This window comes from Prionailurus viverrinus, chromosome E1 (assembly GCF_022837055.1).
Source record: "Prionailurus viverrinus isolate Anna chromosome E1, UM_Priviv_1.0, whole genome shotgun sequence".
Taxonomy (NCBI): Eukaryota; Metazoa; Chordata; class Mammalia; order Carnivora; family Felidae; genus Prionailurus; species Prionailurus viverrinus.
Window position 1 is genome coordinate 256,783 of NC_062574.1, and position 16,699 is coordinate 273,481.

General features: G+C 46.9%; 1 protein-coding gene across 5 annotated transcripts in view; it reads right to left on the reverse strand.

Annotated features, from left to right (window-relative positions):
• ZZEF1 (zinc finger ZZ-type and EF-hand domain containing 1) overlaps window positions 1-16,699 on the reverse strand; it is a 115,535-nt gene that overhangs the window by 57,811 nt on the left and 41,025 nt on the right. For 3 of the 5 annotated variants that reach the window (XM_047832753.1, XM_047832751.1, XM_047832755.1), the window contains exons 14-21: window positions 16,127-16,227; window positions 15,261-15,430; window positions 14,589-14,722; window positions 11,929-11,999; window positions 10,966-11,080; window positions 2,256-2,415; window positions 772-893; window positions 545-667 (exon numbers count right to left, since the gene is read on the reverse strand). In XM_047832753.1, the coding sequence (XP_047688709.1) occupies window positions 545-667; window positions 772-893; window positions 2,256-2,415; window positions 10,966-11,080; window positions 11,929-11,999; window positions 14,589-14,722; window positions 15,261-15,430; window positions 16,127-16,227 (996 nt within the window). The remainder of the gene's footprint in view (window positions 1-544; window positions 668-771; window positions 894-2,255; window positions 2,416-10,965; window positions 11,081-11,928; window positions 12,000-14,588; window positions 14,723-15,260; window positions 15,431-16,126; window positions 16,228-16,699) is intronic. The other 2 variants (XM_047832754.1, XM_047832752.1) reach the window with 1 other exon arrangement.

Sequence of the window (16,699 nt, forward strand, 5' to 3'; positions counted from 1 at the left end):
CTTGAATTTCCAGTGGGAAAAAAACCACCGAATTTGGGACCTTGGCAAACCTGAGCTCATCTCCTCTTCTCCCTCCCTGTGTTTTCGTCTTTGCCTTTTCACCTTGAAAGTAGGCTTTATGATACATGCCCTTTCTATTTCCACAGAGTTGTTTTGAGACCCAAAGAAGATAGTGAAAAATCTTTGTGTCCTGTAAGGTTAAGGAGGGAGAAAATTCTTTTAAATACCCAACCTTCGAATTTGCCTTTCGACATACGTTCTCTCTTCTAGACTTCAATCTGGTTTTTACTTACACGGCTTTTATGTAAGTTCATGTGCTAGGAAAGGAAATTAACCTACATATAGCTTCCTTTCGGACGCTGATCGGGCCAGACCAACTGGGGCCACCCTTTATCCTTGTAAGCAAACCAGCGAGAGAACTCGGGGCGGGGTTCTCCCAGAGGCAGTCTGTTCATGTAGATGTGCATGATGTAGGTTTCGTTCAGCAGCATCATATCACTCTCAAGAGGGGACGCGGAGGGGCTCAAATGCCCACTCGAATTACCGTATTTGGCCCTCCTTCAGGGTCACTGCACAGCTGCTTCAACAGTTCCGGGAGCGTGCTGAACTCTCTCAGGAGCACACAGTGCGAAATGTCCAGAGTGCAGAAGTCCAGGAGAAAGATGACCTAAAAGGAAGAGTAACAAAGCACTGGGCGCCTGCCTCAGACTCTGCCCAGGGCTGCGGGCCACCGACCCCTCCTGCTTCACATAGGCCGTCACCGTGTCTTACCAGTTGACGAGCTGCCATCGAAAACACGGAATTACACAATTTCTCTACAAGGGTCTTTCCACTATACTGTGACAAAAGGGATTCCAAAATCACTCTCAAGCTCGCCAGAAACTGTGCCACATCTACCAAAACATAGAGACAGTAATTAATATTATACACGGTAGAAACGTCACTTGCTTGGTCGTCTTCAAGGACAGAGTTGGAGAGGGTCACAGACGCTGTAGGGGGATTCCACGTCAGAAAGACCACGAGACCACTATGTTTCCCTCTGGGAAAGAAAAGCAGTGCAAATCTCAAGAAAGATCACTTTTAAAGTGGGTTAATTTTGGGGCGCCTGGGTGGCGCAGTCGGTTAAGCGTCCGACTTCAGCCAGGTCACGATCTCGCGGTCCGTGAGTTCGAGCCCCGCGTCAGGCTCTGGGCTGATGGCTCAGAGCCTGGAGCCTGTTTCCGATTCTGTGTCTCCCTCTCTCTCTGCCCCTCCCCCGTTCATGCTCTGTCTCTCTCTGTCCCAAAAAAAATAAATAAACGTTGAAAAAAAAATTAAAAAAATAAAATAAAATAAAAATAAAGTGGGTTAATTTTTTTTTTTGTCTTTACTACTTTTTGACAAGGTGGAGACAGCACCTGTGTGAGTGAAGGGTTACTGGCTGACCGACCTGGCCGCCAGGCGGCCTCTCCCTTTGCTCGGTGGCCCCAGGACTCTACTCCATCAGCAGTTTTGTCACAATGCTGAGACCAAATGTAAGAGAGCTGAATTTTCCACACCCGCGGTTCTCAGAACCTGTTGGCGGTCATGTAATTAATTCTCTGTGAGTTTACAGAACATGAGTATGAGGATTTTCGGTATCTGCAGAGACCACAGCAGGGCTCACATATACCTTAGATTTTAAAAATTCAGGATTTTCTTTTTTGGGTAACTTGATTAAAATGGACATGACAGACTCTATTGAAGAGTGCTGCACATCTAGGAGCAATGTTTAGGCTGCGAAATGATCTGATCCCACAACAAAAAACACTTAGGCAGGGCGCCTGGGTGGCTCACTCGGTTGAGCATCCGAATTTAGCTCAGGTCATGATCTCGCAGTTCATGGGTTCGAGTCCTGCGTCCGGCTCTGTGCTGCCATCTTGGAGCTGGAGCCTGCTTCAGATTCTGTGTCTCCCTCTCTCTCTGCCCTCCACACCCCCCTTCCCCCACCATTCATGCTCTGTCTCTGTCTCTCTCAAAAATGAATAAACATTAAAAAAAAAATTTTTTTTTAACCCACTTAGGCATACTATCACATTCAGCAGAAAATTCTGGGCCAAAAGACATGCCATAGAGTTCTATTTTAAGAAGAAAAAAACAACCCAGAGACAGATATAACCAGTAACAAAGAAGAGAAAACCATACGCGTACTCCATGCGTGAGGCACTAAAGAGGACAGTCAAAACCCAGACACCTCTCTCTTCCCATGGCTTCGTGTGTCCAGCACCGACACTCACACTGGTCGAGGAGGTCCGCGGCGAGCTCTCGGGCTCCGGAGTGCGTGCTCTTCAGCTGCAGGTAGCACCAGGACAGCAGGCTGCCTTGGACCGCCCAGAACAGGGAGAAGAGCACAGAGCCGGCCTCCCCTTGGGCCCCGCTGAGCACCAACAGCTCACACTAGGAGGGAGGAAACAGATACAATGTTTACAGCCAGGTCTTCACAGAACACAGGCATGGGCGTTCTGGGAGAACAGGAATCACTGGCAAAAAATTCTAGGGAAATGGGGAAGAGCTAAGAAAGAGCTTTCAGCTTTTCGAAACTAAGCACGAAAAACGGCATTATGAAAGGTCCTCTCTCGCCCTCCGGCTTTCCAGGTGGTTTTCACTGCATGTGCCCTCCCCTCAGCCCCTTACAAGACTCATTCCACCAGTCACCTCTTCTCTGACATCTGCAAACCCCCTTTCCCTCTGGCTCCTTCCCTGACCCTTCACCCACACCTCTCCCACCTTAAAAATAATTCCTCACCCTCCACTGCCCTCTAGCCAGCAACTTTATTCTCCAGAGGCTCTCTGAAGAGAGAGACCCTAGGGATTTATCACCTCTAGGGATAAATTCATGTGCAAAAGAACCCCAAGATGTGTTCCTTTCACAATTTCCGTGTTACTGCCCCAATATGGACACAACCCGATTAACCCTGCAAAGGAAAATGGATAAATAAATCACAGCCGAGTCTCAAAAACGCCGTTGAGGGAAAACAGCATGTCCCAGAAGACTGTGCGTACGCCATGTGACTCCATTAATGGCTGACGCCAGGTAAAACAAACCTGCTGTGTTTGAAAAGCTAGAAAGAAAACCCAGGAAATGATCAATATAAACTTCAGAAGGGTGGTTGCCTGGCGAGGAAGGAGGATGGTGAGCCATGGACAGGCATGTGGGTGGGCAGGGAGATTTCAAAACTACCCGGACTGTTTAGTTCTTAAAATGGACAGGTGGTCTTTAAACTGCCTGTCGGTAGGTCCTCTTTTGTAGGTGAGCTCCGTTTTCCAAAGTTGCCTTTCCCCAGGAGGCATCAGCCACCACCTAGGGGACAAAACCTTATCACTCAACCTTAACGTCAGTGGCTCTCCTGACCACAATCCTTGAAACTCCCTCTTCCCTGGGCTTCTGTCTCCCAGGATCTCTTCCTGACACTCCTTCCTCCTCTCCTGGCTGCCTTTCTAGTGAAATGCTCCTCAAGACGCCCACAAGTGGGCGGGGTGAGGGTGGGGGGCAGGCGGGCACCGCAGTCACGGCTTGGGCTCTCAGCTCTTGGTCAACGGCTACGGAATTTTCAGCACTGACTCAGCTCCTGAGTGTCCAGGAGCTCTTGCCACCTCAAGTCCTGCCGGAGCCACAAAGTCAGCATGTTCTAAGTCTATCCGTGATCATTCTCTTCTTCAAATACCGGCCCCTGCCCATCTCGTCAGTGGCCTTTAGCACACGCACGAATGTGGATGTGGTGGAAAGAAAGACAGATGAGCACGAGGGAGGCTAACAGACACAGCAAACACGGACGAGCAGCAGGTGGGGACCTTTAAGGGAGACTCAAGAGAGGGGCCGAAGAGTCTGGAAATGAGATAGAAGGCAGAAAGCAGCCAAACGGAACATTCACGTGACACCACGGGCAGAGTGCTGACCGAGAACAGGTAAGGCTTGGGCGGTCAGCACGTTGCCGTAAAGAACATGGGCATCGCGATCACCACCTCAGAGTTGCGGCAAGATGGCGGCTTAGGAGGACGCTGGGCTCACCGCACGTCCTGCTGATCACTTAGATTCCATCTACACCTGCCTAAATAACCCAGAAAACCGCCAGAGGATTAGCAGAACAGAGTCGCCGGAGCCAAACGCATACGAGAGGCCCACGGAAGAGGGTAGGAAGGGCGGCGAGGCGGTGCGCGCTCCACGGACTGGCGGGAGGGAGCCGGGGCGGAGGGGCGGCTCGCCGGCCAAGCAGAGCCCCCGAGTCGGGCTTGCAAAAGCGGAGGGGCCGGGCGGACTGTGTTCCGACAGCAAGCGCGACTTAGCGTCTGGGAGGTCAGAAATTAACAGCTCTGCTCGGAAAGCGGGAAGGCTGGAGGACAAAGGGAGGGAGAGCTGCTGAGCCCCCTGACAACAGAGCTCAGTTTGGTGGGGAACAAAGGCGCTCGCCAGCGCCATTTCCCCCGCCCATCCCCCCGCCGAAATCCCAAAGGGAACCGGTTCCTGCCAGGGAACTTGCTCGCTCCGCGCAAACACCCAACTCTGCGCTTCTGCGGAGCCAAACCTCCGGCAGCGGATCTGACTCCCTCCCGCTGCCACAGGGCCCCTCCTGAAGTGGATCACCTAAGGAGAAGCGATCTAAGCCTGCCCCTCCTGCCCCCGAGCACCTTGCCTACCCACCCCAGCTAATACGCCAGATCCCCAGCATCACAAGCCTGGCAGGGTGCAAGTAGCCCAGACGAGCCACACCACCCCACAGTGAATCCCGCCCCTAGGAGAGGGGAAGAGAAGGCACACACCAGTCGGACTGTGGCCCCAGCGGTGGGCTGGGGGCAGACATCAGGTCTGACTGCGGCCCCGCCCACCAACTCCAGGTATACACCACAGCACAGGGGAAGTGCCCTGCAGGTCCTCACCACGCCAGGGACTATCCAAAATGACCAAGCGGAAGAACTCCCCTCAGAAGAATCTCCAGGAAATAACAACAGCTAATGAGCTGATCAAAAAGGATTTAAATAATATAACAGAAAGTGAATTTAGAATAATAGTCATAAAATTAATCGCTGGGCTTGAAAACAGTATACAGGACAGCAGAGAATCTCTTGCTACAGAGATCAAGGGACTAAGGAACAGTCACGAGGAGCTGAAAAACGCTTTAAACGAAATGCATAACAAAATGGAAACCACCACAGCTCGGCTTGAAGAGGCAGAGGAGAGAATAGGTGAACTAGAAGATAAAGTTATGGAAAAAGAGGAAGCTGAGAAAAAGAGAGATAAAAAAATCCAGGAGTATGAGGGGAAAATTAGAGAATTAAGTGATACACTAAAAAGAAATAATATACGCATAATTGGTATCCCAGAGGAGGAAGAGAGAGGGAAAGGTGCTGAAGGGGTACTTGAAGAAATCATAGCTGAGAACTTCCCTGAACTGGGGAAGGAAAAAGGCATTGAAATCCAAGAGGCACAGAGAACTCCCTTCAGACGTAACTTGAATCGATCTTCTGCACGACATATCATAGTGAAACTGGCAAAATACAAGGATAAAGAGAAAATTCTGAAAGCAGCAAGGGGTAAACGTGCCCTCACATATAAAGGGAGACCTATAAGACTCGTGACTGATCTCTCTTTTGAAACTTGGCAGGCCAGAAAGAATTGGCAAGAGATTTTCAGGGTGCTAGACAGAAAAAATATGCAGCCAAGAATCCTTTATCCAGCAAGTCTGTCATTTAGAATAGAAGGAGAGATAAAGGTCTTCCCAAACAAACAAAAACTGAAGGAATTTGTCACCACTAAACCAGCCCTACAAGAGATCCTAAGGGGGACCCTGTGAGACAAAGTCCCAGAGACATCACTATAAGCATAAAACATACAGACATCACAATGACTCTAAACCCGTATCTTTCTATAATAACACTCAATGTAAATGGATTAAATGCGCCAACCAAAAGACATAGGGTATCAGAATGGATAAAAAAACAAGACCCATCTATTTGCTGTCTACAAGAGACTCATTTTAGACCTGAGGACACCTTTAGATTGAGAGTGAGGGGATGGAGAACTATTTATCATGCGACTGGAAGCCAAAAGAAAGCTGGAGTAGCCATACTTATATCAGACAAACTAGACTTTAAATTAAAGGCTGTAACAAGAGATGAAGAAGGACATTATATAATAGTTACAGGGTCTATCCATCAGGAAGAGCTAACAATTATCAATGTCTATGCACCGAATACCGGAGCCCCCAAATATATAAAACAATTACTCATAAACATAAGCAACCTTATTGATAAGAATGTGGTAATTGCAGGGGACTTTAATACACCACTTACAGAAATGGATAGATCAACTAGACACACGGTCAATAAAGAAACAAGGGCCCTGAATGAGACATTGGATGAGATGGACTTGACAGATATATTTAGAACTCTGCATCCCAAAGCAACAGAATATACTTTCTTCTCGAGTGCACATGGAACATTCTCCAAGATAGATCATATACTGGGTCACAAAACAGCCCTTCATAAGTTTACAAGAATTGAAATTATACCATGCTTACTTTCAGACCACAATGCCATGAAGCTTGAAATCAACCACAGGAAAAAGTCTGGAAAACCTCCAAAAGCATGGAGGTTAAAGAACACCCTACTAACGAATGAGTGGGTCAACCAGGCAATTAGAGAAGAAATTAAAAAATATATGGAAACAAACGAAAATGAAAATACAACAATCCAAACGCTTTGGGACGCAGCAAAGGCAGTCCTGAGAGGAAAATACATTGCAATCCAGGCCTATCTCAAGAAACAAGAAAAATCCCAAATACAAAATCTAACAGCACACCTAAAGGAACTAGAAGCAGAACAGCAAAGGCAGCCTAAGCCCAGCAGAAGAAGAGAAATAATAAAGATCAGAGCAGAAATAAACAATATAGAAACTAAAAAAACTGTAGAGCAGATCAACGAAACCAAGAGTTGGTTTTTTGAAAAAATAAACAAAATTGACAAACCTCTAGCCAGGCTTCTCAAAAAGAAAAGGGAGATGACCCAAATAGATAAAATCATGAATGAAAATGGAACTATTACAACCAATCCCTCAGAGATACAAACAATTATCAGGGAATACTATGAAAACTTATATGCCAACAAATTGGACAACCTGGAAGAAATGGACGAATTCCTGAACACCCACACGCTTCCAAAACTCAATCAGGAGGAAATAGAAAGCTTGAACAGACCCATAACCAGCGAAGAAATTGAATCGGTTATCAAAAATCTCCCAACAAATAAGAGTCCAGGACCAGATGGCTTCCCAGGGGAGTTCTACCAGACGTTTAAAGCAGAGATAATACCTATCCTTCTCAAGCTATTCCAAGAAATAGAAAGGGAAGGAAAACTTCCAGACTCATTCTATGAAGCCAGTATTACTTTGATTCCTAAACCAGACAGAGATCCAGTAAAAAAAGAGAACTACAGGCCAATATCCCTGATGAATATGGATGCAAAAATTCTCAATAAGATACTAGCAAATCGAATTCAACGGCATATAAAAAGAATTATTCACCATGATCAAGTGGGATTCATTCCTGGGATGCAGGGCTGGTTCAACATTCGCAAATCAATCAACGTGATACATCACATTAACAAAAAAAGAGAGAAGAACCATATGATCCTGTCAATCGATGCAGAAAAGGCCTTCGACAAAATCCAGCACCCTTTCTTAATAAAAACCCTTGAGAAAGTCGGGATAGAAGGAACATACTTAAAGATCATAAAAGCCATTTATGAAAAGCCCACAGCTAACATCATCCTCAACCGGGAAAAACTGAAAGCTTTTTCCCTGAGATCAGGAACACGACAAGGATGCCCACTCTCACCGCTGCTGTTTAACATAGTGCTGGAAGTTCTAGCATCAGCAATCAGACAACAAAAGGAAATCAAAGGCATCAAAATTGGCAAAGATGAAGTCAAGCTTTCGCTTTTTGCAGATGACATGATATTATACATGGAAAATCCGATAGACTCCACCAAAAGTCTGCTAGAACTGATACAGGAATTCAGCAAAGTTGCAGGCTACAAAATCAATGTACAGAAATCAGTTGCATTCTTATACACTAACAATGAAGCAACAGAAAGACAAATAAAGAAACTGATCCCATTCACAATTGCACCAAGAAGCATAAAATACCTAGGAATAAATCTAACCAAAGATGTAAAGGATCTGTATGCTGAAAACTATAGAAAGCTTCTGAAGGAAATTGAAGAAGATTTAAAGAAATGGAAAGACATTCCCTGCTCATGGATTGGAAAAATAAATATTGTCAAAATGTCAATACTACCCAAAGCTATCTACACATTCAATGCAATCCCAATCAAAATTGCACCAGCATTCTTCTCGAAACTAGAACAAGCAATCCTAAAATTCATATGGAACCACAAAAGGCCCCGAATAGCCAAAGGAATTTTGAAGAAGAAGACCAAAGCAGGAGGCATCACAATCCCAGACTTTAGCCTCTACTACAAAGCTGTCATCATCAAGACAGCATGGTATTGGCACCAAAACAGACACATAGACCAATGGAATAGAATAGAAACCCCAGAACTAGACCCACAAACGTATGGCCAACTCATCTTTGACAAAGCAGGAAAGAACATCCAATGGAAAAAAGACAGCCTCTTTAACAAATGGTGCTGGGAGAACTGGACAGCAACATGCAGAAGGTTGAAACTAGACCACTTTCTCACACCATTCACAAAAATAAACTCAAAATGGATAAAGGACCTAAATGTGAGACAGGAAACCATCAAAACCTTAGAGGAGAAAGCAGGAAAAGACCTCTCTGACCTCAGCCGTAGCAATCTCTTACTCGACACATCCCCAAAGGCAAGGGAATTAAAAGCAAAAGTGAATTACTGGGACCTTATGAAGATAAAAAGCTTCTGCACAGCAAAGGAAACAACCAACAAAACTAAAAGGCAACCAACGGAATGGGAAAAGATATTTGCAAATGACATATCGGACAAAGGGCTAGTATCCAAAATCTATAAAGAGCTCACCAAACTCCACACCCGAAAAACAAATAACCCAGTGAAGAAATGGGCAGAAAACATGAATAGACACTTCTCTAAAGAAGACATCCGGATGGCCAACAGACACATGAAAAGATGTTCAGCGTCGCTCCTTATCAGGGAAATACAAATCAAAACCACACTCAGGTATCACCTCACGCCAGTCAGAGTGGCCAAAATGAACAAATCAGGAGACTATAGATGCTGGAGAGGATGTGGAGAAACGGGAACCCTCTTGCACTGTTGGTGGGAATGCAAATTGGTGCAGCCGCTCTGGAAAGCAGTGTGGAGGTTCCTCAGAAAATTAAAAATAGACCTACCCTATGACCCAGCAATAGCACTGCTAGGAATTTATCCAAGGGATACAGGAGCACTGATGCATAGGGCCACTTGTACCCCAATGTTCATAGCAGCACTCTCAACAATAGCCAAATTATGGAAAGAGCCTAAATGTCCATCAACTGATGAATGGATAAAGAAATTGTGGTTTATATACACAATGGAATATTACATGGCAATGAGAAAAAATGAAATATGGCCTTTTGTAGCAACGTGGATGGAACTGGAGAGTGTGATGCTAAGTGAAATAAGCCATACAGAGAAAGACAGATACCATATGGTCTCACTCTTATGTGGATCCTGAGAAACTTAACAGGAACCCATGGGGGAGGGGAAGGAAAAAAAAAAAAAAAAAGAGGTTAGAAAGGGAGAGAGCCAAAGCATAAGAGACTGTTAAAAACTGAGAACAAACTGAGGGTTGATGGGGGGTGGGAGGGAGGAGAGGGTGGGTGATGGGTATTGAGGAGGGCACCTTTTGGGATGAGCACTGGGTGTTGTATGGAAACCAATTTGTCAATAAATTTCAGAAAAAAAAAAAAAATAAAAAAAAAAATAAAAAAAAAAAAAAAGAACATGGGCATCGCTGCGGGAGACCAACATCCCTGGACTCCAAGTAATCCTAGGTCAGCACAGTGGCCTGCCGCAGGGCGACCCTGGCAAGTGACAACCCAGCACAGCCCAAGCTCTCTCCCTAAGAGCAAAGCAGCCGGGAATGAATGAAAGTGTGGCTCAGGCAGCAACACGGAAACAGGAAAGCACCAACAAAAAAACACGTAGGAGACTCAAAGACACTAAAGTTCAGCCACAAAAAACAAGTTATCGTGACGTCGCCGTCATTAAATGTCCCAAGGATGCGGTTTGCCTGTCCCATGGCCACAGCTGCCCTGGTCCATGTTTAGTCCAGAGAGCAATTCTCGGTCCCCCAGTCACAGGGGTCGGTCCCGTCAGAGTCCCAGCGGTGCCTCGTCTAATGCAGATCCTGAAGCCTGTCCCGAGAGGCTCTAAACCAGGAGCCTGCAGTGGGGCCTAGAAACCCAAATTTCTGATCAAATTCACCAGGTGAAGCTGACCAAGTGGACACACAGACTACATCTTGAAAAACAGAATCCTTTGTGCTAAAAAAAATAAAGTAAAAATTTAAAAATATCATTAGCAGAGGAAAAAGAGTCTACTTTTTCGGACTTAATTAGCCTATGACTTGGCTAAGTAATCTTAAATTAAAGGGGAAAAAAAAAAAAAAAAGCTAAAGTTCCACAGAACCCACACCACAGGTACACACTAAGCGCTGGGCTCTCGGAAGTGCACCAGAGGGGACACCGCCAAACCCCTTCCTCTTTCTCAGAGAAAGTCTTAACGACTTTTCCCCACATGTTCTGCTTGCTGACGACCAGGGGACAGGCAAGGGTCCCTCTCTGGCAGGTGATCAGGAGCCAAGGCAGGCTGGCCAACGTTTGTGCGCATCTATAACGGCCACAGGGACAGGCCACGTGCACATTGTGACTTGAGGCTGATGGAGGCGGCACCACGATCACTGGACCATGGGCACCTCCTGGCACGGGGGAAGGAAGCACAGCGGCCACTAGTTACCTCTCGAGCAGCGACGGACAGGAGGACGCTCATGACCGCCAGCACGTCACTGCTGTTCATGCTGGCCACGTCACCCTTCTCGGGCAAGAGCAGAAGGCCACCTGGATCCTTATCACTGAAAGGACACAAATCGGTCACGACACCTTGTTTCAGAAAGGGCATTTTCAGGCATTTGTCTTACAAGTTTCTAAAAAGAAACCTAGCAAGATTTCAGTGTCAGTTCTATGGGACGTGAGCAGTCTGGGTCAGAAAAAGGGCCCCGTCCCAGCTGGGCCTGTGCCACGGTCTATCCCCACGTCCTTAAGAAGCACAGGCCCGAAAATCCTCATGTCCTTAGAAGAGATTCTGAGAAGTAAATCTGATGCGTAAATCACCTTGATGACCAGCAGGAAATACAGCTAATCTCACGACGGCCAACCGGACAACCACAGCCAAACATCTGTGTCTTCAAATGTCCCCACATGGCCTCCCAGATTCTTCCACCACCTGATACTCGAATCTGAACACACGTTTGCCGTCCACAGCAGACGTGACTTGACTTGCAGGCAGGAGCTGTGGCCATTAGCTCCCTCCCTCCTTCGAGAGCCCACGCCTCCGGGAGCGCAGCCCAAGCCCAGGTCCTGCCCTCCCCACACTTCCTTTGCTCAACCACCATTCTGTGCTGCTGGCTTCTCAGACTTGACCACAGGACCCCAAACTCCTTTGGCTTGTTTCTGTCTTCAAAAATCACTTAGAAACTGAAGTGCTTAGAGAGAGCCTCAGTGGGTTCTGTTCTAAACAGTCTCACAAGGACGGAGACGTGGAGTAAGCTGTTCACAAGATTATCATCCCACCACTGTTTTTGTCCCTCCCGTGACCTGTGGTGTCTCACTCTAGAAACCCAGCTCAGCAGAGTAAGGGGTCGGCTAAAGAAAATGGCAAACGTTTGGAACATCAGACAACTGAAAGGAATTGCAAACATACCTAAAATACGTGCACAGTGACCGGAAGGTGAGCTGCAGAGACTGCTTGTGCTCTTGCTCGGTGACATTCTTCTAGAAAAAAAAAAGAGAGCGCACAGTCAGACAACCTGCCCAGTGACCCTCATCTGGAAGACCAGAGAGCGGACAGTCGGGGAACCTGTTCCACAACATTCCAGAGACTGGAGCACCAGGAAGTGCCACTGCCCACGGTTTGCAGGTGTGGGGCATACACTTCACGGCACCCAACTGAGAGTGGCCTGGTGCTCGGCGGGAGCAAGACCACCTGCGTAAACGAAAGATGGCAGGTTGGCTTTTGTCCACTGCTAAAGTTAACATTTTCAAGCTCTCCTGCAGGACATCTTGATTCAAATGTTTAGGAAGATACATTTTCCATCCCTGGGCACAACACTGTAAGAGGAAAGGCAGGGACACAGTGCATCTCTTGTGAATCTTCTGTTTGTTTTTACCAGGATCGAAGCTCTCTCTATACAAGCCAGACAGGCTACAGTGACAGTTCCAGGAATCACAACTGCTGATGGGGCTGCTGGGCTACGTTAGGGGCACTTTCTTCATTCCGTGAACGTACTCAACGTCTACCATTATGTGAGGCACTGAAGGGGGTTTCCAGAGGATTTAAGACGGAGGGTGCAGCCGGGCAAAGGAGGGTGGGAGAGACAAGAGACGCTGTTCAATCCATGAGCATGAGGAGGGAACACAGAGCCCTCAGCCAGTGCTGTCAGAAGGGGCGGGCAGAGGGAAAGTGACAGAGCTCCTCTGCTAACGGACAGCAATGTCATTCAAGAGGCCATATGTCCTCTATTTTGACGTGTGGGACACAAGCTAGCAAAAACCATCACTGCACAGCTGCCTGGCAAATGCTTCTAGGAATCAAGCAGGACACAGTCCCGCCACAGTCCAGCAGGTCAGGCCGGCGGATGCCGTCAGAGGCTACGACTCGGCATGAACACGGATCCTCCAGGTGATGTGCGAATTCCGCAGAGAGCTGCAAACAACCAAAGACCCTTCCTCCTCTCTGAAACCATCCACAACCACCTGGCCCCAACACGATTCTCCTCGAAACACGTGACGCACGTGCGGCCACTTTTTCCTCGTGGCAGGGCGGGCCTCTGGTGTCGGGGACCACACGTGATGCTTCTGCTGTTCCTCCTGTCTTTACCTGCAGCCCACAGAGCACCTCACTACACCTGCTAATTCACTGCTGCGTTGAGAAATGCTTTCTGAAATTCTGTATCTGGTTTCCCCCATTAAATTCCTACCAGTAACTTCACCAGCAGGTGCTTGTCCTCACAGAGAGTAAAAAATAACCTACAACCATATCACCTGTAAGTAATTATTTGTTTTATTCTTTCCAATTACTATGGTAGTTTAAAATTTTTTTCCCTTGTCCTGCCACACTGGCCAGGCCCTCTAATGCGACATCACAGAGAAGCAGTGACCAGTAAGCATCCTTGTCCTGCTCCTCATTCTGAAAGGGATGCCTCCAGTGACCCACCATTCAGCCTATTATGTATGAAAGGTTTGGGATATACACCCTCCCCCAGACTGAGGGAGCTCCTTTCTGTTTTGAGTTTGCTAACGCTTTTGTGGTTTTCGTCATCATCAGAATTTAATCTTTTTTAAAGGTGTTTTCTGTACTTGCTGATATAACTTTTTCCTCTGATTTCATTTATTAATTTTGTAACGTTAAAACCACCCTTCCATTCCTAGGGTAAATCCAACTCAGTCAGGGTTTTGTTGATATTTTATAGGACTGATTCACTAACACTTTGCTAGGATTTTTCTAACTTTGTTTACAAGTAAGATTAGCCTATAATTCTGCTTTCTTACATAGTCTTTATTCATGTCTCCCTGTATTTTACCATCTCTGGAATACTGGAAACCCTGGAGTTTCCTGACCTAGAGGTCTTTGGGTCTTTGGTGGGGCTTAGAGAAATTTCTGTTCTGTCTCACATCATCATTCACATCTTTTTTTTCATGACTCCTACTCATTTTCACACAGAAATACCACCTTCAGAATTAAAAATCTGGATCTTTGTACAGGATATTCCACTTGGTAACATAACTTTTATCAACATGAAAAGCACTTTTCACTCCCCACTACTAATGTATGAGTGACAAGGAGAAGGGGTCTGGGAAGATTCTACTTCATCACAGATATAAGCTGAAGTATTGACGAATGGGCCAGGGATTTCCTTTGAAATAATACTGGAGGAAGGGCAGGGAGAGCAGATAAGGTGGATCACAAAGGAAACAAGATTAGCCCGAGTTTACAACTGTTGAACCGAGGTGATGGGTACATACAGGGTAGGAGGTATTATATTTAGTCTAGTTCTGTATTTGTTTCAGATTTTCCCATCATAAAAAGTTAGACTGTTGAAAAGAATGCTTGGTTGTAAGCAAATCAGGAAGATGAAGGAACTAGGCTCCTTCCTCTTTGTAACACAACAGGCCAGGCACTAGAGCTGGAATTATCCGCCGTCCCCACCTTGAGGACGGAGCTCTGTCCTTAGACGTTCATGTCCCACACACAACGCTGCAGACAGTGAGTGTTAAACACACACCTGGAAGACTGAAACTGGGAGGTATTCAGAGGAAACAAAGACTAGTCAATTTCACCCGAACGTCTGAGTGAATGCTCACCATCATGGCAAAGAGGTGGTCCCGTCGGGTCTGTCGATCGGGAAAGAAGATGGCAGCCCCATTAAGAAGGGTGTTCTTGACTTCTTGTTTTAATGTTTCCATGGGCGCAGAGTCTCCATCCAGCCTATCCACCACTGATGAAAATGAACAAGGAATCAGCTCTAACATGTCCCCTCTGTTCACTCACAACACGCATGTGTGCTTTAACCAGCCTGTAAACTCCCTGCTCCCCACTGTGTGCTCAGCACCTCTGCCCAGGCGAGGCAGTGTGAGGATGTTACACGAACTCAAATAAAGACTACATGCACCAGGTTCTTTTTCATTATCTCCAGGTCCTTTTGAGACACAACTCGGCAAAGCCTTAAAAGTAATTTCTCATGGCCACCTGGGTTTTAGCCTCAGTTTGTCATCACTCTCCCTCAGGCCAGTGTCTTCACTAAAGACTGAATAGTATGATAGTGATCACTCTCAGTGTCACACCCCTATATGTCAGAAACCAGGAGGAAACCACCGACCAGAGAATAAATCCTGAGCTCAACATAGGACCCGAGGAAACGGTCCTTTTCTAAAGCAGTGATCCCTCTCCTGAGCCTGCATGACCACAGGACCCTGTTCCTATAGTGGGAGGCTGTGCCAGCACAGGGTCCCGTTAAAGATGAGCACACTCCCTACCGTCACACAAGTGCGTGTGGAGCTCCTTGGCAGCCCCCGCCCCTGCAGGGCTCTGCCGGGGAGCCTTTGCGTCCTGAGAGGCGGCCGGCCCGTCGCTCCGCAGCACGGAGAAACAGCTCTGCAGGAGGCGCAGAAGCAGGGTTTGGGCACAGATGCATTCTTCCCTCGGACTACAGAGAGACAGAGTATCAGAGAGCAAAACGGGAGGTTGTTTTTACCCTCCAAAGCCAACAGCTGTCTCCAAAGGCCTCCCCAGACCCATGGGGCACAGTAAAAACAGTGCCGGCGGGAGAAAGAGAGGCAGAACAGAATCAATGCTGTACCAGGTAGCAGCTGAAAACGCAGCCCCTGTGGGGCAAGTGGGCACTCGGGAGCCCACGTCTTCCCCTGCACAGTGACGGTTCTCCCACAATACTCTAGCTGCTCACCCCGCCGGGCCGGAATAAGGGTCTGATGTCAAAATGTGTGCAGAAACACTGCCCAAAATATGTTATAGAAACAGGAGGTGTTATCTTTAACAATAACCGATATTTCAAGTGAGAATATAAACTAGTGAGAAGTCGGGCGCCTGGGTGGCTCAGTTGGTTAAGCGTCCGACTTTGGCTCAGGTTATGATCTCACGGTACATGAGTTCAAGCCCCACATCGGGCTCTGCACTGACAGTCCAGAGCCTGCTTCGAATCCTGTGTGTCTCCCCCCCCCCCCCCCGCTTGTGTTCTCCCAAAAATAAATGTTCAAAAAATAAATAAACAAACTTGTGAGAAGTCAAAAAATCTTGGAAGAAAAACTGGTCTATTTAGAATGCAAAACTTAGTGTTTTCAGTTTTGTTTATATGATTATCACCTTATAACAAATTCTGACCTACTTTTGCTTTAATTTACTGTAAAAATTCCAGAAGATCTGCAAATCAAGACCCGCGAAGTCCAGAAAAGATTTGTATTTTAAGCCACTTTCCTTCTGCTGCACCTAAAAAATTATAAAAAATAAGTTACAAATAAAATGGAGAAATTCATTTAGAGAAATACCGTAATGGCTCATTTCCTCCTTGATCTGAAAGAAGGAGGTGGCTCACATGCGTAAAACTCCCATGTAACTGATGCTCACTCTTAACAACTAAAAAGTGTGTGAACAACGACTTTTGGTGTGAAACTTTCTACGATACATATGTGCGTGTGTGTCTGTGTATGAAAGTACACGTCCGCGTAATGTACGTGCACACGCCCCACCCCCACCGGCCCCCAACCAGAGTCCAGGTCCGCAAACACCACACACGAACATAAGTGAGTCTCTACATGGTGAAGAGCCCTCCCCAGGAGCACCCTTTCAGACCCGCGCCTGCGTGCATGTAGGCCCGAAGGGGAGCTGTGCACTAACACTCCCGCTGCTCCGAAGCAGCCCCTCTCCTTTGCTATTTCCTGCTGTGACAGGACAGCTTGAG